This window comes from Myxocyprinus asiaticus, chromosome 38 (assembly GCF_019703515.2).
Source record: "Myxocyprinus asiaticus isolate MX2 ecotype Aquarium Trade chromosome 38, UBuf_Myxa_2, whole genome shotgun sequence".
Taxonomy (NCBI): Eukaryota; Metazoa; Chordata; class Actinopteri; order Cypriniformes; family Catostomidae; genus Myxocyprinus; species Myxocyprinus asiaticus.
The window spans coordinates 5,485,139-5,509,752 of NC_059381.1; the positions used below are offsets into that span (position 1 = coordinate 5,485,139).

The window sequence follows — 24,614 nt, forward strand, 5'->3', positions numbered from 1 at the left end:
GCTTGTTGAGCATTACCGCGGAGACGTAGCGCGTGTGGAGGCTTCACGCTATTTTCTGCGGCATCCACGCACAACTCACCACACGCCCCACCGAGAGTGAGAACCATATTATAGCGACCACGAGGAGGTTACCCCATGTGACTCTACCCTCCCTAGCAACCAGGCCAATTTGGTTGCTTAGTAGACCTAGCTGGAGTCACTCAGCACGCCCTGGATTCAAACTCGTAACTCCAGGGGTGGTAGTCAGCGTCAATACTCGCTGAGCTACCCAGGCCCCCTTCCTGAAATAATGTATTTAAAGTTAGAATATAATTGGAATTTGGGTAATATTTCAGTGAAAACTTTTTATTTAGTTTCTCAGCCTTGTCTGCACTATAGTTCACCCCAAAACGTAAAGTTCTTACTCTCATGTTGTTCCAAACCTGAATTGCTTTCTTCCATGGAACACAAGAGGAGATGTTAAGCATCTTGATGTTAGGGTTTGAGATGACATGAGGGTGAGTAAATGATGACAGAATATTACTTTTTGGGTAAACTATCCCTTTAAGGTTTCATAGGAAAGCATGGCATCATCACTTCAAGTCTAACATGTTTTTGTTTTCTTTTGTTTCTCTTTTTATCATCTGTTTGTTTGTTTGTATGACTCCAGATTCGTAAGGTATGGAAGGAGGACTCAATGATGCAGGGCAAACAGCAGCCACATGTGGGAAAAACTACCGCCTCCACTCCATGACCCGCCCTAGAGTGAGACAGATGAGAGACAGACATATAAAGAGAGCAAACTAAAGACAGGAACAGTGAAAGAAGAGAGAGAGAAAGAGGTTATATGGACCTCTTTGCCTTTATAATTCTCCTGCTGTAGAGAGGAACAGCAAAAATCAGAGAAATTAAAAATATTATGACATTAGATTTGTTACATGTCTGTTATTTTATAATGAGGTGAATATGATCTGCATATATCATTTTTTTTTTTTTTTTTTTTTTTTTTTTTTTTGCTTTGAGGCTCTCAATGGCTGCTGAGCTTGCAGAGTTTACAGCAATATCTTTTTTTTTTAGGTCTGTTTGAATGAGTGTATGTGTGTGTTTGTGTCTTTAGCTGCTTGTACCAGTCTTGTTTCCTATTCCCTACCCTATCCCAAACAAAAATACCCTTAAAATCCAAGGGATGTGGTCTGTAAAAGGGAGTTTACGGATACTAGGAAATTTCATACGCAGAAGATCATCTCAGATCTCATGTACGCTTATGCTGCATTCCATCCAAAGTCAGATGTGGAATATTCCGACTTGATATCCCAACTTCCAATCATAAGCGTTTTGTTGGCTGATGCTTGGAAGATAACTTACAAATAAATACAAAAAATGGCAATGTTAGCATTGTTTCACAGGTGTACGATCATCAGCAGAGAGGATCATTTATTGTCTTTTACACAACTGTTTCTACAAACATTTGCAAAGTGTTTGTATATCATGTAACTTAGAAACTTTGTTTCATTGGTGCATTTAATTTGTTTAAAAGTGATCGTTTTAATCGTTAACTCGTTAAACATTAACTGTTTAACTCGCTTTGCGTGCTGGCATGTATGAATTATGAGTTGGAAATGTTTTCCAAGTTAGAAGTCCAGAGTTTCCGAGTTAGATGTTGGACCTCAAGTGCCATTCTATTGCATGTTTCAAAGTAGCAGTTTGGAAATTCCAATGCAAGTGAATTTGGTCCAGAACTTTGAAGCTCCAAAAAGCATAAAAAGGCAGCATAAAAGTAATCCATAAATCTCCAGTGGTTTAATCCAGGTCTTCTGAAGCGACCTAATCTGTTTTGGGTGTGAACAGACCAAAATGTAACTCCTATTTCACTGTACACCTTGCCATTGCAGCCTCTAGGCACGGTCTTGATTTCAAGCTTGATTGGCGCTAGGAAGTGTCACTGAACTTGAAATCATGATCGTCAAGGAGACTGCAAAAGTCAAATTATTGATATTTTGGTCTGTTCTCACCCAAAACAGATTAGGTCGCTTTAGAAGACATGGATTTGACCACTGGAGTCTTATAACTTGCTTTTATGCTGCCTTTATGTGCTTTTTAGAGCTTCAAAGTTTTGGTCATTATTCACTTACATTGTATGGACATAAAAGACTGAGATACTCTTTTAAAAATCTTAGGTTGTTTTCAGCAGAAGAAAGAAAGTCATACTCATCTAGCATGTGTATGAGGGTGAGTAAATGATGAGAGAATTGACATTTTTGGGTGACCTTTTTCTTTAAGTCACAGTCACGCTAGGCTTTGAGTGTGCAAAATTATTTCAGAAACTGAAATGAACAGAATATGATATAATGCTCCATGGCGTCTGGTTTTAATAAACATTAAACCACAAATAGCATATAATGTTATATTCGTAATGTCAAAATAAAAACATGCAGCTTTGAAATGTGTATTCTTTGCATTGAATTAAGAAGCCAATCTTTGGCCTCTCCATCATCTATTGGTCACATGTCTTCTCGTCATCTGAATTCGTAGGTGAGAGTTCACCAAGCTTGAACGTTTGAATGGAGCGCAGAGTGTAGTGTGATGGCCGCTTTAGCGAGTTGGAACGCTTTAAAATGTTTTGGAATTCCGTACAAATGGCTCCTCTATCAGGCCACACCCCTTTAGACCCTTTGACTCCACCTTCCGAAGATAATACCTGCGAGCCAATGGTTGCACATATGGCTGTGTCACCAATCAGGGGTGGGGCTTAACATGGCTAATAGCATGTCTGCTTGCCCTGACACCTCATCTGCCTCCGCCCTTCCAGTGCAATTACTAAAAGCTTCGTCTGTTAACTGTCTGTTTGTTTGCCATCTTTTCGAACTAATTTTTTTCCATACACGTCCTTTTTGGTGCCCTTTTGTCCCCTCATATGATTTACATTTTCGTTCATCCAAACACTTCCTGCTTTTCCTTAACCGTCCAATAGTTGCTCAACACATTCAAGCAAGCGCTGTTTATTTTTTGTTGTGTGGGGTACGGGCTATTTCTGCGAACACATGATATATACATACATGAATATAATAATGTCCTGTTAATATGAGTATGTATTTATTGTGACAGTTGTTTTGTTAATGTTTCTATGGTTTTACCCTGTGGAGTTCCCAGATGAGAATCCTGCAATCTTATTGGTTTAGCCGGTTTCAGTAACCTTGAGAACAAGGGTCCATATGAAGTGTTGGGGTTACATGTTATGGTTTCAATGTACTCTGAGCCAAATGTACAGGTTAAATAGACATTTAACATGCATCATGTTAACTTGAACTAGACTCCATGCTTTAGGCTTTTGATTAATCTGATAATTTTTTTTCCCGTCTTATTTTAATTACTGTGGTTTGCTGGAGAGAAGCCTGTTTTTATTTGATCTTCTTCTGTAATGTCTGTCGTGAAGAGATTATTTTTTTAATTTCATCATCTTCCACGACTACTCGCCACTCCTTAAGGCACATAAATAATTGTAACTTTTCTTTTTAGATTTTTCAATTCTCTCACACAGTCATTTTGGGTCCAGGAGAGGTTTTGGATATTTTATTTTATTTTAACTGAATCTAGGTAGGTTTGAAGCCCAGAGCATTCTCATAAATCTCAGTAAGCTTCATCAATATAAAAATGTATTTTCTTTCACATCACAAAACTGCTATTTGATGCTGAAAGCTTTTATTACAGTATGTTTTACGAAGCGCTTATTGATGAGTTATAATATTTTAGGTTGAATGAATTGAGCAGCCTAATAACTGACTAGTTGTTGATGAATCTGTAAATATAAAAATGTGAAATAAATCAGAGGATGTTTTGAAAAGCAGAGAACATCTCACCATCTTCAAGGGGAAAACATCATTATGTCTGTCTTCCATCCTTCTGTGTGAACACACAAGTGCTATGTCTCTATTTGAGAACAAAACGATTGCAAAACATTTATAACATTTCAGCATTTTGAGCTTTGTTATACACTGCCGCTATCACCTTATGGCATTCACATACACACACAGCTGTCTCTGTAACATAAGAGAGCTGATATGTTGCCTATGAGTGACAAGAATCAATTGTCCTCGGCCCCTATACCTGCTCTTTTGGGCTACAAAACACCATTCCCAATTCAGAAAACTATAAATATAATTCTATACATGTATATCTATACGTACAAGTCTATAAATAAGAGTGAACTACCAAAACATTGTTAGAGTCTATTTTTAAATTAGATTAATAAAAATGACCTGGTTTCTTTTCTCTGCTTTGCTTAATGAATTTTAAAAAATTGTCTCGTTTGGTGGGTCTGCCAAATGTTTGTTTTGCACTTTTTTGTTTGTGTTCTGTTTGTTACGCTTGTGTTTTTGAGCACTGAATACTTTGTATGTGTTAACTGTGCCAATTAAAAATAGAGGGGAAAAAGTAAATAATTTTTGTCTGAATGTATTACTTTGAGTGGAAGCATGTGTGTACATTATGAAATTACTTGCATGAAAATTGAGTGACCCATTTCTAAGATGTGCTATAACTGCGTACTAGTAATAATTCTATACGAACATTGTATCATTAGTCATCTCATTTCTATTCAGTCTTAAAGGGATAGTTCACCCAAAAATGAAAATACTCTCATTATTTACTCATCTCAGATGTGTATGACTTTCTTTCTTCTGCTGAACATAACAAAGATTTTTTGCAAAATATCTAAGCTCTGTTGGTCCATACAATGCCAGTGAACGGTGACCATAACTTTGAAGCTCAAAAAAGCACATAAAAGCAGCATAAAAGTGATCCATATGACTCCAGTGGTCAAATCCATGTCTTCAGAAGCAATATGATAGGTGTGGGTGAGAAACAGATTAATATTTAAGTCCTTTTTCAATTTAAATCTCCACTTTCACTTTCACATTCTTCTTTTGTTTCTGACGATTCAAATTCTTCATGCATATCACCACCTACTGGGCAGGGAGGATAATTTATAGTAAATAAGGACTTAAATATTGATCTGTGTCCCACCCACACCTATCATATCGCTTCTGAAGGCATGGATTAAACCACTGGAGTCGTATGGATAACTTTTATGCTGCCTTTATGTGCTTTTAGGAACTTCAACGTTTTGGACCCATTCACTTGCATTGTATGGACCTACAGAGCTGAGATATTCTTCTAAAAACTTCGTTTGTGTTCAGCAGATGGAAGAATGAGATACACATCTGGAATGGCATGAGGGTGAGTAAATGATGAGAGAATTTTAATTTTTAGGTGAACTTTCCCTTTAACCTAGTGGCAAATCCATTAGTCAGAGGTGAATTTACATAAGTAAATTATTTACACATTAATTTTATTAAAACATTGTTAATCAAATCAGTTTCTAATAATGTATTTATATTGTTCCTAATAATAAGCATTATGAATAATAACTAAATATATAATATTTATTAACTAACGGTAATTCAGAATTTACTGTGCGTCGTGAATTAGTATTAGTATTAGAGCAGAAACGTTAAAAAAACAAAACAATATTTGAACATCTAGCATTAAAATATCTAACAACAAAGACTACACCCGTTTACTAACGACAGAACTAACACTACATGACTTTACGGAAACAGCGTATGTAACTGGCAACAGAGCATGTGACGTTAACTCTTACGTCGCCATGATTGGTCGAACATGTCTCCTATGCAAATGAGCAAGCGTTGCAAGGCGTCTAAAGACAAAAAAATATATTGATATACATTTTATTATGTAGTAGTTATCATAAACAACTGTATACTTAATTGGGTTTTTAAAGGTCACCGTTATTGAGTCTATCCGCCGTATCCTGGTCTTTATAATCTTTGAAAAGAATAATTAATGGCTTGTTGTATGAAACAAGAGAAGATTTGTAATAACTGGCTGGATACTATCTGTGTTATACGAACACAGAATGGAAATAATATTTTATTTTGTAAATATTATAAACTATATATATATATATATATATATATATATATATATATATATATATATATATATATATATATATATATATATATATATACTAAATACAGTCGTGTGTCTAAATGTGTTGTTATGGCTTAAATGAGGGTGAATTTAATATATGCACCGCCAATATCGTTAGTCTCTCATCAGACCAGGCATTCATTATACTCACACATAGTTTCTGAATCCACATATCAAAAACGTTCCAAACTATTCCACGTTAGGGCTGCGTTGTCACATGGTACCTGTTACTTTTCTCAGCGCTGTTGGCGTTGGCCGAATCACAGTCGTCTGAGCCCCTGGCGCCCCCTTGAGGAAACATCTTTGTTGTCTCATAGGAAAGAGTTAGCAAACACTTTTATTCAATGCCACAAGATCGACACAAGTACACATACTAATTATAATTCCACATAAGAAAGAATTAGCTAGAAACCCAATGCCACCAAGTAATCTTTACACCACTGCACTCCAATCGTGCGCCGCTGCTACAGAGTAAAAAACTACACATCCCATAAAGCAATGATTGACGAAATCACGCGAGATGTGTTTGAACGAGCAGGCGGGAGTTTCGCGACTTTCATCTCAAAGGCCAAACGGATGGCTTGGCGTTGTTTTTCTTTGTTGTTTAATTCAGTTTAGATGTGGATCACCTTTTGCACCTTTTCGGATTATTATTTGTGATTATCTTCGATAAAAAACGATGGATTCGGTAGATGAGGATATATCAGCTCGGGTTTTGTTGAGGAGAGTCCTGCACACCGAGTTACCCAGATCTCCAGTAACCAGAAGGTAAACAGATTATCTTAAAATCTCTTTTAAACTTCATATAAAATGTGCTTTCTGCCTGATTTTATAGTTAAACAGACATAAACTACACACACTATAATGTATACCAAAATATACATATAAAAATAAACTATGCAAATTATATAAAGTGAAATATGTGAGTAAATGCAAAATAAATATGTTTTAATTTTTCTTCATAGTCAGGTTACATATTTTTTTTCTATTTTGTGTCTATTATGTGTGAACTATTACATTCAAGGAACATTTTTAGAGTAATAATGGTTTATTCCTGCTTCTGTTATGCAAGTGTGATTTTTAATTGTGCATTTGGATAAATTCCTGTTATATTGTGTATTTTTCCTGCTACAGTGGCAGAAAAAATATGTGTATCCTTTGGAATTACCTGCATTTATGTATGAATTTGTCTTAATCTGGTTTGATCTTCATCTAAGTTACAATAATGAACAAACACAATCGGTTTTAACTAATAATACACATTATTGTATTGTTCTTGTACATATTGAATACATCATTCAAAAATTCACAGTGTAGGTTATAAAAAGTATGTAAACTCGTAGGCTAATGATGTCAGCAAAAGTTAATTAGAGTCAGGAGTTGGCAAACCTGGCATCCTATAACGAAACATGATTGGAGGTGTGGGTTAGTGCTACTTTGACTTATAAAAAGCACTTAAACATTTTGAGTTTGCTATTCACAAGAAGCATCTGCTGACGTGGACCATGTCTTGCAAAATGAGATCTCAGAAGACCTACGATCAAGAATTAAAGCTGGAAAGGGTTACAAAGATATCTTGAAGAGCTTAGATATTCATCAGCCCACAGTTAGACAAACTGTCTATAAATGGAGATGATTTGGTACTGTAGCTACTCTCCCTAGAAGTGGCCGTCCAGCCAAGAAGAAGAACCCCAGAGTGACAGCTAAAGACTTGAAGGAATCATTGGAATTGGTTAACATCTCTGTTCATGAGTCTACTATACGGAAATCATTAAACAGGCATGGTGTCCATGGCAGGACACAACAAAGGGTGCTGCTGCTTTCCAACAAAAACATTGATGTGTGCCTGAAATTTGCCAAAGACCACCTTGACACTCCACAGTGCTACTGGAATGTTTTGTGGACTGATAAAACTAAGGTTGAATTGTTTGGGAAGAACACGCAGCACTACGTATGCCGTAAAAAGGGCAACACAAACAAACATGAAAACATCATCCCAACGGTGAAGTATGGTGGAGGGATCATCATGATGAAAAACCAACTAATTCCAAAGTGTTCACATACTTTTTCTTGCCACTGTATGCATTTCAAAATGGTTCACTTTCACAGTGAGTAATTAAAAATGTTAAGTTTATGTACACAGAGTACTGTATGTGTTTGTGTAAACGCCTTAGAGGAAAGCTTATTTTTGAATATTGCATTTTAGTATGTGTGACAGAAGTGTGTGTGTGTTGTGTTTTTCAGTGTGACCCATCTACGCCGCAGTATGAGGTCAAAAAACACCCCTGGACTGGAGAGCCCTGGAGTCGCCCTGCGCCACAGACTCAAGAAAAAACTTCATGAGGTTTGTTTGGTCTTCAAATGATGATTTTATGCATTTAATAATGTTCCAAATAGATTATACTAACACCAGTCTTTTCCATTTCAGAGTGCCTCTCACTCCCCCGTCCTTCCCCCTAAACGGCAGAAGTCACTGGGAGGAAAGACAAATCCTCCAGCCACGTCCGCATCCCCACTGTATGATGAGGACATCACGACTCGTGGCCTGCTCAAGGGAATCATACAGACAGGTAGCTTATATGCATTATCCAAACTCATTTTTCACATACTAAACCACACGTTGCTTAGATAAGTACAAATAGTTACTGATAAACATAATTGCAAAATATTGTTGACATAAGAGTTATTATTGATCAAGAAGCAAACATGTTTTTTCTGTTTACCCCTATGTTCCAGAGACTGAAACATCACTACTGATGTCGGGTCAGCCTTTACTGCAAAATTCAGAACCAAACGCAGCAGATTCTACCGCCTCCAGCACTGGAGAGAGAACGTTAGTGCTTATGACTTCAGTCCTGTACATTCAGTCATCTTCCCTGTACAGGTTGTTTTAATGAGCTCTGTGTTTATCTTAGTGAAGGTCTGTCTGGAATGGAGTTGTCTGATCTGACTCTACATACTGAACCCCTGACACATGTGGTGAGGGGATTGAGCCGCAGGAAACCACAGCGTGCCCTCAGTGTATCATGGTTTGAGAAACAGCTGGAGCAACTGCCAGGTGCTGACCTGTTGTCACCTGTTACACATTTCTGATGCCTTTGATTTTGTCAAAGGAAGAGTTTACCCAAGATTGAAAAATTCTCTCATCATTTACTCAGCCTCATGCCATCCCAGGTGTCTGTGACTTTCTGTCTTCTGCTGAACACAAACCAAGACGAATCTACACTCTGTTGGTCCATTCAATCCCAGTAAATGATGGCCAAAACTTTGAAGTTCCTAAAAGCATGTAAAGGCAGCATAAAAGTAATCCATTCAACTCCAGTGGTTAAATCCATGTCTTCTGAAGCAATATGATAGGTGTGGGTGTGAAACAGATCAGTATTTAAGCCTGTTTTTACTATATAACTCCACTTTGAGCAGCTTTCCTATGCGCATTCATCATGCCTGTTGCGATATTAAATAATCGTCTGACTGCTGTTATTTGATCTAACCGCTGTTATTGTGCACTTCAAATTCCAATCACATTTCAATGCCCAAATAAAGGGGATTTTAAGCAAATATACAAATGCTATCAAAGGCATGTTCATGTGTCATTCAGTTGAACTCTGAGCATCACTGAGCCACAGCGCAGATGTCAGGCAGAGCAGCTCCTGTCCGGAAGAGTGTGTGAAGTGCTCCGATGTGCACACCGTCAGCAGAGGCTCGCGCCAAACTCCCTCATATCAAACAAATATCAAATTTGATAGTGAACACAAAGCGCTCCGGCTTCACTTTAAACGATTGTGTAATGGCAAATGTTCCTGGGTCATAGCGGCTTTATACACACAGTGTTAATGACACACAATGACTATTTCTGTGGATTGATATAATTATGAAAACAAAATCTTAAAGGTTTTGCTTCATGAGAAATAAGGTCTCATGGGTTTCATCAAAGAGCATTTTTGGGGGGGATTTTTCCCTTTATTCTCCCAATTTGGAATGCCCAATTCCCAATGCGCTGTAAGTCCTCGTGGTTGCAAAGTGATTCGCCTCAGTCCGGGTGGTGGAGGATGAATCCCAGTTGCCTCTGCGTCTGAGACAGTCAACCTGTGCATCTTATCATGTGGCTTGTTGAGCGTGTTGCCATGGAGACATAGCGCGTGTGGAGGCTTCACACCATCCACCGCGGCAACCATGCTCAATTCACCATGCGCCCCACCGAGAACAAACCACATTATAGCGACCACGAGGAGATTACCCCATGTGACTCTACCCTAAGCAACCGGGCCAATTTGGTTGCTTAGGAGACCTGGCTGGAGTCACTCAGCACGCCCTGGGATTTGAACTAGCGAACTCCAGGGGTGGTAGCCAGCGTATTTTACCACTGAGCTACCCAGGCCCCCTCATCAAAGAGCATTAAAATAATGTGAAATTAGGACAAAATATTTTACTATTGCATAATATTAACATATCATTTTTTTTAAATAAATAAATAATACAACCATGTAAATGTAAAATTTACCAAAACTAAAGTTAACTAAAAAGAGATGATTTTAAGTAAGCTATTTATAAATATTTTGATATTTAAAACAATATTGTTCATGTCATAAGCTTTTAAAGTCTTAAGGAAAAAAATATCCCTATTTTATTATTTGATTTTTGAAGTTAAATATGTAAAAATGACTTCTTAAAAATGCATGCACCTTAAAAAAATTACAATTACAAATTAAAAAAATTACAATTAATCGTGAAAGCCTTAATCGCAATAATTTGTTTGACAGTCGTCAGCCAAATTTCATAACTGTGACAGCCCTAGAGGACCTAGTTCTTCTGTTTTTGCTGATTCGCATTCTTCATGCATATCGCCACCTATTGGGCAGGGAGGAAAACTTATAGTAAAAAGTATATACTTAAATATCTGTTTCTCACCCACATCTATCATATTGCTTCAGAAGATATGGATTTAACCACTGGAGTCTTATGGATTACTCTTATGCTGCCTTTATATGCTTTATGCAGCTTCAAAGTTCTGGCCACAATTCACTTGCATTGTATGGACCTACAGAGCTGAGATGGATTTCTAAAAAGCTTTGTGTTCTGCAGAAGAAAGTCATACAAATCTGTGTAAATAATGAGAGAATGTAAATTTTTGGGTACTATCACTAAATTGATTCTGATCCGTAACAAAATCTCTAGTGTGAAAATGCCTGTAAATAACTCATGTAGGGTACAAAAAAGGTCACAATTGCAGGAAAACATTTGATAAGCACAATCAAATATGCAGCAGAACTCGTTCTTCTGCATCAGAAATCAGACACTCTCAGATAAACCATAATTTAATCATTCTGTTTTACATGTTCTCAGACAAATCAGAAGTGGCGGCTGATGTCTCTCAGGAGAAACAAGATGTATCTCAGGATTTGGATTTCTCTGCTGGATCAAAGAGGTAAAAGCTGCACAGTCCATTATTTTTCGGTTGGCCTGGCCTGAAAACCTGTGGAAAATCTAATCTCACCTCACATACATTCAGTATTTTCACTTTTAGTCATTATAGAAATCCTGTTAGTTTAATTAGCTACGTTTTGCTCTTGTCTTGTTACATTGTGCTGTTCTTTATTTATTGATTTTGATTATTTGTAGATGCTAGTTTCATTATTTATGGAAACACTGTCCAGTAAAACTACTTTTATGTTCAAAGGTTGGTAAAACCTTTGGACTAGGATAGATCCCAATGCCCAGGTTTCTTCCGAAGTACCTTAAAATATAAAAATGTAAAGACTAACTTGCTTTCTTTTCCCATTTAGTAATGCTGGGAAGTTTATTTTGCAGCATAAGTCAAGACTGCATTAACACTTTCAGAATTTGTAAGTGTGGTTCCTGTTTATTTTTGTCAGTGGCCTGAATTTGACCTTAAAGACCCCATTTGTGGAAAAGCGAACAGAGAGGGCAGGGCTTCAGAGGAAGGTGTCCAATCGGAGGCTGCCATCTGTGGATGCATTCGACGAGGCTGTGCAGAGATGTCTTGAGCAGGGCTATAACCAAGGTGTGTACCCGGACTCAGAATTTACGCACCCTCTAATCATATTCTGTCTAAATCAAAAATGGTCTTTCTCCTTTAGGTAACTCTGTATTTCAAGATGGAAAATCTCTAGAAGATTCTTCATGGCAGAAGTTCACTCTCGGTCTCAATGATGTTACTGAGCTTTACGTGCAGCCTGCAGGCTCGACTGCTCAGCTGAAGAGACACGACACCTTGGTACCATCTGCAGAGCTCGAGAGAGAACATGATCTCGAGAGAAATGGAGAAGAAAATCTAGAAACTCAGGATGGTGATATTCCTGAAGTCCCTGAGCTTTTAAACAAAGAAGACAAAGAGCATGACATGGAGTCTGCATCACAGGATGTGGAACAGGAGGAGATGGTACCTTCATCCCAAGAGGCAGGAGACGGCATGTCTTTGAGTTCTGTAAATGAGATCGTACTTGCTCCCACGCAGGCGATGACGGAGTCACTTCCTGAATCACAGGATGTGGAGATACCAGAGACCCAAACAGAGGAGGATGTTGAGGAGGAGAATGTTCCAGGGGACATAGATGCATCAACAAATCAAGAGCGAATAACTCGCAGAGCGCACCGCTCAGAAGGTGGAGGTGTTGTTTTAGGAGTTCCACCAGGTTCAAGAGTCACAAAGAGCCTTGGCACTGGATTGAACCCCAGAGAAAAAGGTGAGTAATGATAGACTGTGTCCAAATATGCATACTTCCATAATATATAGTATGCCAAGAGCAGTATGTCAGCGGAGTAGTATATCCTAATCCTCAGTGTTCATAAAAGAGTAGGCCAGAAATACCCGAATGACCTACTGCATCTGGCGAAATTCTGAAGTGCACATCCACTGGACACTGTACTTTTCCATTATGCCAAGGGAGCTGAGGTGACGTCACATTCAAAACGCAAAATTAAAAAAAAAACGGTGGAGAACTGCGAGTCTCATCTGTAAGTGTTATATATATCTGGTTAAGTTGTACTTGTTTAACAAAACCAGAGTAGATTATGTAGTTGTTAAAACTTCATATATTCATGTCAAAGGACAATGCCCATGTTCCCAGTTGAAGTATGTGTCCGGAAATGTATTCATACTACTCATCTGCATACCTAACTAAAGTGTGTTCTGAGAAATACATTCTTCATCAAATTCAGTACATACACTAAATTAAGCAAATTTAGATGCAGCCATAGTCTTGTCTTGGCCTCAGTCCACATGAACATGGAGTAGAATTAGACCAGTATATCGGTTTTACCGATTAACCGGTGCCGATATCTACTTTTTAGAACTTTCGGTTATCGGCAAAAATGTATGCCGATAGTTTTTCTTTTGTTCCTCTGTGGCCAGCACTGGAGGATTCTACAGTTAGAACAACTTGGTTCTACACTATAATGGTGGCCTCTACAGGTGAAATAAAAACAGTCACTGACTGACAATATTCATCCATATTTTTATTCTCAATTTAATGCAGATTTAGTTATTTTGATTAGATAAATCAATTGTTTTAAATTGAAGCAAACACGTGAAAGGAACAATGTGACTATATGGAAAAGTTTCCCGTCAGCACATACATCATATCTTCAACTTTTTATATTGTGAATAATAATAAAAAACTCATCTAAGGATATATATACAGTTGTGCTCAAAAGTTTGCACACCCTGGCAGAAATTGTGAAATTTTGGCATTGATTTTGAAAATATAACTGATCATGCCTTTTATTTAAGGATAGTGATCATATGAAGCCATTTATTATCACATAGTTGTTTGGCTCCTTTTTAAATCATAATGATAACAGAAATCACCCAAATGGCCCTGAACAAAAGTTTACATACCCTTGAATGTTTGGCCTTGTTACAGACACACAAGGTGACACACACAGAGGTTTAAATGGCAATTAAAGGTTCATTTCCCACACCTGTGGCTTTTTAAATTGCAATTAGTGTCTGTGTATAAATAGTCAATGAGTTTGTTAGCTCTCACGTGGATGCACTGAGCAGGCTAGATACTGAGCCATGGGGAGCAGAAAAGAACTGTCAAAAGACCTGCGTAACAAGGTAATGGAACTTTATAAAGATAGAAAAGGATATAAAAAGATATCCAAAGCCTTGAAAATGCCAGTCAGTACTGTTCAATCACTTATTAAGAAGTGGAAAATTCAGGGATCTCTTGATACCAAGCCAAGGTCAGGCAGAAATAAGTGTAAAATCTTCAGTATCAATCAAAATTTATATTTTGGTTGCACAATAAACTGCATCTGGGATTTTATTCATTTTGGACCCTTGTAGCCTCCATGTATATGCCCGTCACGTTAATGAAAGGCTAAGATTTTTTTTTTTTTTAACATTCTATAAATGTATTTTAAAAACTATTAGCCGGTTAATCGGTTATCAGCCTTTTTCACCACCTTAGTTATCGCCATCGGTATCCGTAAAATCCACTAACTGTCAACCTCTTACACAGAGTAAGTCTGATGTATATTGGACACTTTAAAGAGCATTTTTATAAGCGCAAGGTTTAATCTGATTGGCTAGCTTTATTTAATTACCAGGAGTAATGGTTTTTTAGTAACCAATGCCAGTAAGACATTGTATGTTATTATAGAAAATAAATTATACACTAAATATTATATTGTACATACAAGCTCACATGTTTCTGTTCAGATCTTCTGGATTTTGTTAACGGGAGTAGAGAGAGTTTACAGAACATTCCTGATGAAGAAATCAAACCACAAGATGGCCCTGTGTCCCCTCTTTACCCTGCGGCAGAGGTCAACACACCTGAGCGAAGGTCGCAGAAACATGTGTCAAGTCTGGCTGAGGAAGATTTGCCACAATATGCAGGTGATGATGCCCCAGAGGAGGTGAACCAGTCAGAGGAAGAGGATATGATAGAGCCTGAGGAAGTCTATCAGAGCACTGAACATCATTCACCAGCTGAAGAGGAAGAGGACTTGATTGACTCTGAGCCAGACAATCAGAGCGCTGAACCTCAATCACCTGATCTAGATGAACAGGAAGACAACATAATAGAGCCTGAGGCAGCCAATCAGAGCGCTGAACCTCACTCACCTGATCTAGATGAACAGGAAGACATCATGATAGAGCCTGAGGCAGCCAATCAGAGCGCTGAACTTCACTCACCTGCTCCAGATGAACAGGAAGACATCATGATAGAGCCTGAGGCAGCCAATCAGAGCGCTGAACCTCACTCACCTGCTCCAGATGAACAGGAAGAGGAAGAAGATGATGATGATGATGATGCTCGTAGTGCAGGTGACTTCTACCTCCTTAAGTCATGTGCTTTAAATAGTTTTTAGTCTGACTCTTTCTAGCAAATCGGTTCATTCAGACAGTTAATTTAAATGAAATGGTTCAAAAATGTCTCAATTCGTTTTGCTTCACCTTTAAATACTCCAGTTTAGAACTCTTTTTTTCAAATAAATTACGCAGATGTCAAATCTCCCTTTGAGCGATTTAGAAATGTTTGTGAATCATTTAATTAGAAGCATTACTGTTAAAAATTGTAAATCACGAGGTCTAAACCTAAATCATATACTTTTGCATTGTGTTTTCTTTTACTTCCAGAGCTGTCCATGAAAACGCCTGCTTTTGTACGACAGAAGAGAGTGATCGCAAGTCCTTGTGCTCGGGATACTCCCACAGTCCTTAAGCAATTGAATGCTGGGTGATTAACCAACAACATTCTTCCCATTTTCCATTTTACACTGTCTCCTTTCCACCCTAATGCAAATTTAAACCCTGTTATCTCAGTCCTGCCTCTCAGGTTGCCAAACGAGCCCGCAGACAGAAGCGTCAGACAGGCAGCAATGTTCTTCCCAAGAGTTACATCATGAGTGTGTTCAAACACTTCGCAAAGACAAAAGTGGCCAGTGATGTCTTCCCTGCCATAAATGAAATGTATGTGAACCATTTGTCACATTATCAGTGAAGAACTGTTGTCTAAAGTGAAGTGAAAAATCATTTACTCACCCCCATATGACTTTCTTCTGTTGAACTATGTTTAAGCTGCTTTTTTCCAAACAACGAAAGCATATAGTGACCAGGGGCAAGCTCCAGAAAAGGACAAAAAAAGCACCATAAAAGTAGTCCCATATGACTAGTGCACTATATTCAAAGTCTTCTGAAGCCATACGACAGGTTTGTGTGAGCAACAGACCGACATTTTAGGCGTAATTTGCTGAATCTTCCCCTCCGCAGTAGCTCTAATATCTACGGAGCCCCTTTGAGGACAGGGCGGGATTTTTTTTTTTTTTTCTTTTTTCCGGAAATAGATTTGTATGTCCTCACAATAGTTTGTGTTCCCTTGCAATAAATGTATCATGGTTTTACTACAGTAGCCATATTTTAACCATGATATTCGTAGTGAAACCATAGTAATAATACAGGAAAAGGAAAACTATGGTAATGAAAATCAATTTTGTGGATATTCTGGTTTTACTATACAAATACCATAGTTTAACCATGGTATTTGTAGTAAAACAATAGTAACCACAAGATTACCCATGGTTAATCTAAAGTAAAACCATGATTTCTATACTGATACAGTATACTGTATTAAAACCTTGGTCTCCACCAAAAAAAAAACATGGGTACTTACTTTTCATAGTTACTACAATATTACAGAGTACCCACGCATCCTGGAAAACCTGGAATTTTGCAGTGCAGTTTTCCATTCATGGAAAAGTAATGGAAAATAAGAAAAATGCCTAACTGTCCTGAAAATAATTATTTGTCCTGAATTTGTTTTTAAATATAATAAAATAGTTTGTGTGGCTAACATGGTTTTTGTTACATGTGCAAAAACATGGTAATGAGCGCTCTGGATTACATTTATGCATTTGGCAGATGCTTTTATTCAAAGCAACTTACAGTGCACTTACTACAGGGACAATCCCTCTGGAGCAACCTGGAGTTAAGTGCCTTGCTCAAGGACACAATGGTGGTGGCTGTGGGGATTGAACCAGCAACCTTCTGATTACCACCTATGTGCTTTAGCCCACTACGCCACCGCCACACCGATTAGTGTCACTTCGGCAGCTTCACATTGTGAAACAACGTCAATGGTTGACTCCTGAACGAAGCTCTGTCACATTCATTCTCTGCTTACCTGCTGTCAGCTCTGCTTTGCTCCGACCAAATATTTTAGGCACTGATATAGTGAAAAAAATGCTTTTTTTAGTTCTTACATTGCTGTTGTGTTAACTACAAAAACATTTATGTTGTAAACCTTAGACAACGGTTGACGGTCAGACTGCTGATATTTTATTTTTTTTAAATGAGTTCACATCCCGAGGTGGTAGCATGGTGATGCGGCCTTTACACCTTGGGATGTGAATTAATTTTCAATAATAAATTAATGATCCTAGTCCGCTTTTACTCTATGATTTCCGCAGTGTCGCAATCACTGAATCCAGTCATATTGGCAATACCTATAAAACAGAGAATCTCTAAAAATTTGACATATTTGGTACAAAAAAGAATGTTTGAATGCACAAATAATCAAATTAAAATTGTGATATGTCTTAGTGTGATTATTAAAGTGCAAAAGGCTGTGATTTAATTAAGTAAATATATAATCTGCATGTGCTGTGCTTCAAAATGAATGTCAGTAATACATTTTGAAAAAATGACTATTCAATAACCAAAATATACTGTACATCATGACCTCGTGTTTTTTTGCTTAAATATTAAACTCGGTGGGCAAATAAAATGTCCTGGAATCACAGGTACTACAGTATTACTATAGTGTAAAAAAACTAAAAAATTTCCACCGAAAAACTACGGTTACTATAGTATAGGAAAACCATATTTCCGCCAAAAAAACATGGAACTGTCATGGTTACTAGTAAAGCTGTGGTTTTATTACAGTAACCATAGTTAAACTATGTATAGTAAAACCATAATATCCACACAATTATGATTTTTATTACCATCGTTTTGTTTTCCTGTACTATCACTATGGTTTCTCTGTGAATATCATTGTTAAAATACAGTTACTGTAGTAAAACCATGGTAAATTTATTGCGAGGGAACGCAAAACTATTTCAGAATAAAAATTCCCAACCTGTCCTCTAAGGGGCTCAGTTGAAGTCTAAATAACACGTATGCATAATCCAACAGGCTGCATCGCATTTGGTTATGAGTCATGTGAAAACCATTGCCATTTGGAATCATTGTCATTAAACCTGATGCAACACATTTTTACGTGCTATGTTTATATTTGAACAAATGAGATTTGAGAGGTATTCCAGAGAGGATGATTGTGCTATCGTTTGTCTTTAGAGTACTTGGAATATAGTGCACTAGTAGTATGGACTACTTTTATGGTGGTGTTTTTGTTTTGTTTTTTTCCTTTTTCACCCAAATTGGAATGCCCAATTCCCAGTGCGCTTTTAAGTCCTCGTGGTCACGTGGTGAATCGCCTCAATCCGGGTGGCGGAGGATGAATCCCAGTTGCCTCCACGTCTGAGACCATCAACCCGTGCATCTTATCACGTGGCTTGTTGAGCGCATTGCCACGGAGACATAGCGCGTGTGGAGGATTCACGTAATCCACGCTCAACTCACCACGCGCCCCACTGAGAACGAACCACATTATGGTGACCACAAGGAGGTTACCCCATGTGACTCTACCCTCCCTAGCAACCGGGCCAATTTGGTTGCTTAGGAGACCTGGCTGGAGTTACTCAGCATGCCCTGGGATTCGAACTAGCGAACTAGTGAACTCCAGGGGTGGTAGCCAGTTTATGGTGTTTTTTTTAATAGTAATTTTGAAGTTTGATGCAGTCTGTCCCCATTCACTTTCATTGTATGGAAAGGAGATGTTTTGAATAATGTTCTCTATTTGAAACATCTCGTTTTATGTGAGCTAAAAAACAAAAAAGCCATACAGGTTGGAACAACATTAGTTAGGATGGTTAAATAATGTTGTTATATTGAATTTTTTGGGTTAACAACATCTCAAAGACAAAATGTGTGATTTTTGTTTTCCATAGTCTTAAGAAATACTTCGATCGTCTAGCAGATGATCTGGAAGCATACGCTGCACATGCCAAACGTAAAACTATTGAAGTTGAAGATTTTGAGTTGCTCATGAGAAGGTAATATTTATCTAATAGATTCACGATTTATTACTTTTTTTTAGGCATTCAATTAATGCTTTTTCATGTGATTTTCTCAGGCAAGGGTTTGTGACAGACAACACACCTGTGAACATACTGATAGAGAAATATCTTCCACTGGAGTATCGCAAACTCCTCATTCCCGTTGCAACCAGTGGAAACAAAGTCATTCCGAATCAAAGGAGGTGAATGATGGACGGGACAACTTTGCTTATCAGAATATCTTCTTGTAAATATGTTCTTACTATCTTGTTTGGTAGATAAGGATGATTTGTGCAATATATAAATGCTATTTGTTTTATGCAGCACTGTTAAGAAAAGTAATAAATTCTTTGTTCTTTGTATTTTGGCCATCTATGTATGTTTTCTTAAATGCAAAAAGTTTTTCCCAGCAGACATTAAAGACTTGATGAAATTAACTTTTTTTTTTTTTTACTTCAAATATGTCCCTGATCTTACTGTGCATAACAGTAGAAGAAAAATAAAAGCTTGCGTCCATAATATTTAATCTTTTTCTTCCTCTGAAAGAACTTTTCAGCCTATGTATGCATGAAAAAATAAAACAAACTATAATATCATAGCCAGAAATAAGTTTAAAGGGGAATACTTTTGCACTGCATACTGCACAGTATATTGACTGTATATACCCCTACTGGCTCTACACTAGCTGATTTTTCCAATGATTTTCAGGTTTTAGCTTCATTAACCTATTCACCGGCCTGGCAGAGGGAGACCACGCCCATTAGCAGCTCTCAGTGTGAGGTGTTAATCACTTGACCATTGGGACTCCCTGCTGAGTTAATGGCTTCGAGCACTGAAAAAACACATCTGTTTTGTTTGGAAAAAATCATTCTGTCACTGAACAAGAACTGACAAGATGACAAGCTGATCTGAACTTTTTTTTTTTTTATCACACTCGGCTGCATATCATCACAAACGCTGATTAAAATTCATAGTGATTCTGTCATTCTGCAGAAATGATGCAAAAGCAACTAACGGCGGATAAAAATAACCTTGGCATTTTACAGTTTTGGCATATTTTAAAATATAACCTTGTGAAAACTAACCGAAATATGAAGAAAATGCAACTTTGTAACTATTTTAGCCCGTTTTGTAACAAGCAAGCTACAGTTGTTAAAACGCCCCAAATCACTCTATGGCAATTGCAAGTTTACTCGTGTTATTTTGCCAGAGAGAGATAGTTGCGGTGAGTCGTTATGTGTCACCCCTCCACCATATTTAATCGGAAAGTGTCATACCTCTGAAGAGAGTGAGATCTCAGCAGAACAGTCTGCATGTGTGACACCCTCAGCCAAAACGAGTTGTTTTGAGTCTGCAAGTGTAGAGCCAGCTTTAAAAAAGAAATGTGGGACAGATATCATCATCTGGGTTTTTTTTTTTTTTTTTTTTATCAGTCAAACTGATTTATTCCGTAGCAATTATCTGTCTAAATTTAAGTTATTTAAAAAAAAATCCTAATCCAGTAATCACAAATAACTGGACAGATTGTGGAAAAGTCATGGAAATTCATTTGTTAAAAAGTGTGGGAGCCCTAAAATGTATTTAAAGGAATATTCTGAGTTCAATACAAGTTAAGCATATAAGATAATGCTGATTACCACAAAAAATAATTTCGACTCGTCCATCCTTTTCTTTGAAAAAGCACAAATCGAGGTTATAGTGAGGCACTTACAATGGAAGTGAATGGGGCCAATTTTTGGAGGGTTTAAAGGCCAAAATGTGAAGCTTATAATTGTATAAAAGCACTTCTGTTAAAACTTTTGTATTATTGGAGCTGTAAAGTTGTTTAAATCGTCCTTTTTACAGTTGTTTTAGGGTTTGTTACATCGTCATGACAATAAAATTGACTATAAGCAATTTTATCACACTAAAATCATGTTAACACTCATATTGTTTGTCTTGTGGCTATACTTTTGAAACAGTGAATATTTTAACGTTTATGAATTGGTCCCATTCACTTCCATTGTGTCTCACTGTAACCCAGATTTGAGCTTTTTTAAAGAAACGGAGGGACAAGTCAAAATGATTATTATTATTATTATTGGTAATCAACATTATGCCACAAATGCTGTCGATTGAGCTTAACTTGTATTGAACCTGGAATATTTCTTTAAGAAAATATAGTAGAGGTCATCCGGGTGTTCCAAGCAAATGACTGGACAAATAGTGCTACTATGGTAGTTTGCTATTTCAAACACAGCTTTTCACAATCAAAACGAATCAATTAAATCCTAACAGATAAAATAAAGTCCAGCCCTACTGAACTTCCCTATGAATATCTTGTCTTACTCAGAAATGAGTCATATTGCAAAGGTAAACATGTTTCAAATGCCGTTTCATTCTTGATTGAGACAGAATTGAGTGTTTCATGTCAAATTACTATGAAGAGAATAGCAGGTCTGGGCACATGCCAGAATTTTATGAGTGTTTGTGTCCGAAGTACTTTGAATCTTTTTAATAATGAGCTGCCTGTATTTGCTTTCACTTTAGACAAATGTAGGTTTGTCACCCCTCAGAGTTGAGTTGACAAGGAACGAATAGTTCAGACGTCAGAACTGGAAATGTGTTTGCAAATTATGGCCACTAGGAGGCAGTCACACTCTATCACAAATGGGCTATGCCTTGATGGTGACTTCTGGTACAGGTTATTATGTGATTATACCCCAGTATTACTTATTGACATTTAGAAAAATGACCAAGTGATGCAAGATTTCAGTGTTTGGGTGTTAAGTAAGAAAGATGTTAAGTTTGATAATCACAAAAGAAGCTAATGCTCGAAGTCTTTTTCCCTACAGCTTTTTCCACTAATGAGCAAAACAGACATGTATGTGTGTTTTACAAGTCTAAGTCTGTTTTTGGAATTTTGAGGCCCTAGACAGTTTATCCGGTGTCCGACTGGATTTAGATCTACTTTGGATCCAACTCACATTTCTCACCGTTCTCATTATTGTGACTATAGATTAAGCAGGACCATCCAGTTGTTGGGTCCCTGTGGCCCTCAGGGGCCCTGACCTCCTCCTCTTCTGCTTGCAATGACCCTTACACATTCTCTACAGTATGAGTCAACACTGTAGCTGGTCCAGTAAACTCCATCTATCACGTTGGGTTTCATTACAATGTAGCACTTAAACCAAACATTGCTTGAAAGCGAACTTCTGGCAAGCCAATCTGTTCTCTTTCTCCTTTATAAAATCACAAACTGGGGTCACAGCACCCCAGCAGAACGGCCCACATCATCTATTAGCGTATGACTCACTGGGTGAGAAATGATCCACAGACTGTGAGTCAATGTGTACAAAATTAGCTGACTTATTATTGTTTAAGATGAGATATTGAGCAATAGAGAGTGTGGTGAGAAACGAGAGAAAGAGAGATTTTGTGAAAGTTAAAAACCAGTCAGATGCAGAAAATGATAAAGACCATACCATTTTTTATTTATTTATTTTTTTACTATAAATTCTCCTCCCTGCCCAGTAGGTGGCAATATGCATGAAGAATGCTAATCGCCAAAAACCAAAGAAGGAGAAAGTGAAAGTGGAGATTTATAGTAAAAAAAAGGACTTAAATATTGATCTGTTTCTCACCCACATCTATCGTATCGCTTCCGAAGACATGGATATATATAAGACTGGAGTCTTGTGGAGTACTTGTTTGCTGCCTTTATTTGCTTTTTTGAGCTTCAAATTTCTGGCCACCATTCACTTGCATTGTATTGACCTACAGAGCTTAGATATTCTTCTAAAGAAAGAAAGTCATACATATCTGGGATGGCATGAGGGAGAGTAAATGATGAGGGAATTTTCATTTTTGGGTGAACTATCCCATTAAAGAGTGTGAAATGGTGTGAAAACATAGATAAACAAAAATGTGCTCCTGTAAACAATATTCCTGATATTTCACAAACTTTCCACTTATAAGAGGTGACATCAGCTTGAACTTTCCTCTGCGATGGAGAATATTAGCATGTCATCCTGCTATCTGTCATAAATCTAAAATTTTGAAAGGTCGAGATGTTAATCCAAAACAAACAAACAAAACTCAAGCTGAGTTTGGGGTCTCTCATCTTGTCGTTGGTCACTAGGCGCGGATGTTTTTGTGTTGATCTGTTTGTGCAGTGTTGTGTGAATGTTTTTCTCTGCGCTGACTGTGGATGAAGTTTCCATGTTTCTGGCTCTTTTTCTCGTTGGTTCTTGCCAGAACTTGGGTCCAGTGGAACCGAACCAATTTCATCATCATTGATGGACTGAGTCACACTCCTAGTCAGCAAAGAGAGTGAGAGAGAGATGAATCTGGCCAAAAATACACAAAAACTACACTCCGTGCAACTTTCAGAAAACAAAACTCAACAGCTGGAAATGCTGTAGATAGATACGTAAGTAAATAGCAAAACAGAAGGGAGAACAAAGGTCTCTAAGGGTTGAGAAAACTCAACTACTTTGAAAATATCATTTGCCAAGCTACAAGTTACTCAGCTAAACTACTCAGGCTCTTCTTTTTTAGATACAAGCTTCTAACAAAAATTGCTGACTACATTGAAGCTATTTAAGGAAGAAAATCTTATAAAATAATACAAAATATTATTTTTATCATTCTGCTATCAGAAGTTCTGCTGACAGAAATGAATAATATCTTCTCACAAATACAGTTATAAACTTTAGCCACATACTGTTCTGATTCAGAATAAATCAAACTACAACACACCCTATTTTATATAACGGAGTTGAAAACATGGTGACAAACAGCAGCAATTCACTACAATTCACTTCACTACCAATTTTCTAAAATGAATGACTTCCTAAAGCTGCATACTGTGATTTTAACCGGTTCATTTACATGAACCATCTGAACTAACCGATTCTAGTGGACTCCCCAACACTACATATCAGTGAATCAGTGAATCACTTTTCTTAAAACCAGTTCATTTACATGAACCGTCCAATCGAAACGAACATTAAAATAAATTGGACTCATGTATGCTACATATCAGTGAATCAGAGAATGACTTTTCTTAAATCTAGTTCATTTACATGAACCGTCCGATCAAAACGAACATTAAAATCAACTGGACTCCCCAACACTACATATCAGTGAATCAGTGAATCACTTTTCTTAAATCTAGTTCATTTACATGAACCGTCAGAACGAACTGATACATTAAATTCAATTGGACTCCCCAACACTACACAACAGTGAATCAGTGAATCACTTTTCTTAAATCTAGTTCATTTACATGAACCGTCCGAACGAACTGATGCATTAAAATCAGCTGGACTCCGCAACACTACATATCAGTGAATCAGTGAATCACTTTTCTTAAATCTAGTTCATTTACATGAACCGTCCGAATGAACTGATGCATTAAAATCAGCTGGACTCCGCAACACTACATATCAGTGAATCACTTTTCTTAAATCTAGTTCATTTACATGAACCGT

The 24,614-nt window shown here is 37.4% G+C and overlaps 2 protein-coding genes across 12 annotated transcripts in view; both read left to right on the forward strand.

Annotated features, from left to right (window-relative positions):
* The window catches only part of LOC127428463 (formin-binding protein 1-like), a 67,792-nt gene extending 63,374 nt beyond the window's left edge, over positions 1 to 4,418 (forward strand). For all 11 annotated transcript variants that reach the window (XM_051676850.1, XM_051676851.1, XM_051676852.1 and 8 more), the window contains one exon: positions 650 to 4,418. In XM_051676850.1, the coding sequence (XP_051532810.1) occupies positions 650 to 657 (8 nt within the window). In that variant the 3' untranslated portion in view covers positions 658 to 4,418. The remainder of the gene's footprint in view (positions 1 to 649) is intronic.
* A 2,113-nt stretch (positions 4,419 to 6,531) lies between these two features.
* On the forward strand, positions 6,532 to 19,651 carry cenpt (centromere protein T). Its single transcript, XM_051676847.1, has 13 exons — positions 6,532 to 6,759; positions 8,236 to 8,335; positions 8,420 to 8,561; positions 8,728 to 8,824; positions 8,907 to 9,049; positions 11,335 to 11,416; positions 11,865 to 12,013; positions 12,090 to 12,695; positions 14,678 to 15,289; positions 15,602 to 15,701; positions 15,788 to 15,934; positions 19,033 to 19,137; positions 19,218 to 19,651. The coding sequence occupies exons 1-13, from the start codon at positions 6,671 to 6,673 to the stop codon at positions 19,345 to 19,347; spliced, it is 2,502 nt and encodes an 833-aa protein (XP_051532807.1). The 5' UTR covers positions 6,532 to 6,670; the 3' UTR covers positions 19,348 to 19,651.
* Positions 19,652 to 24,614: the final 4,963 nt, after the last annotated feature.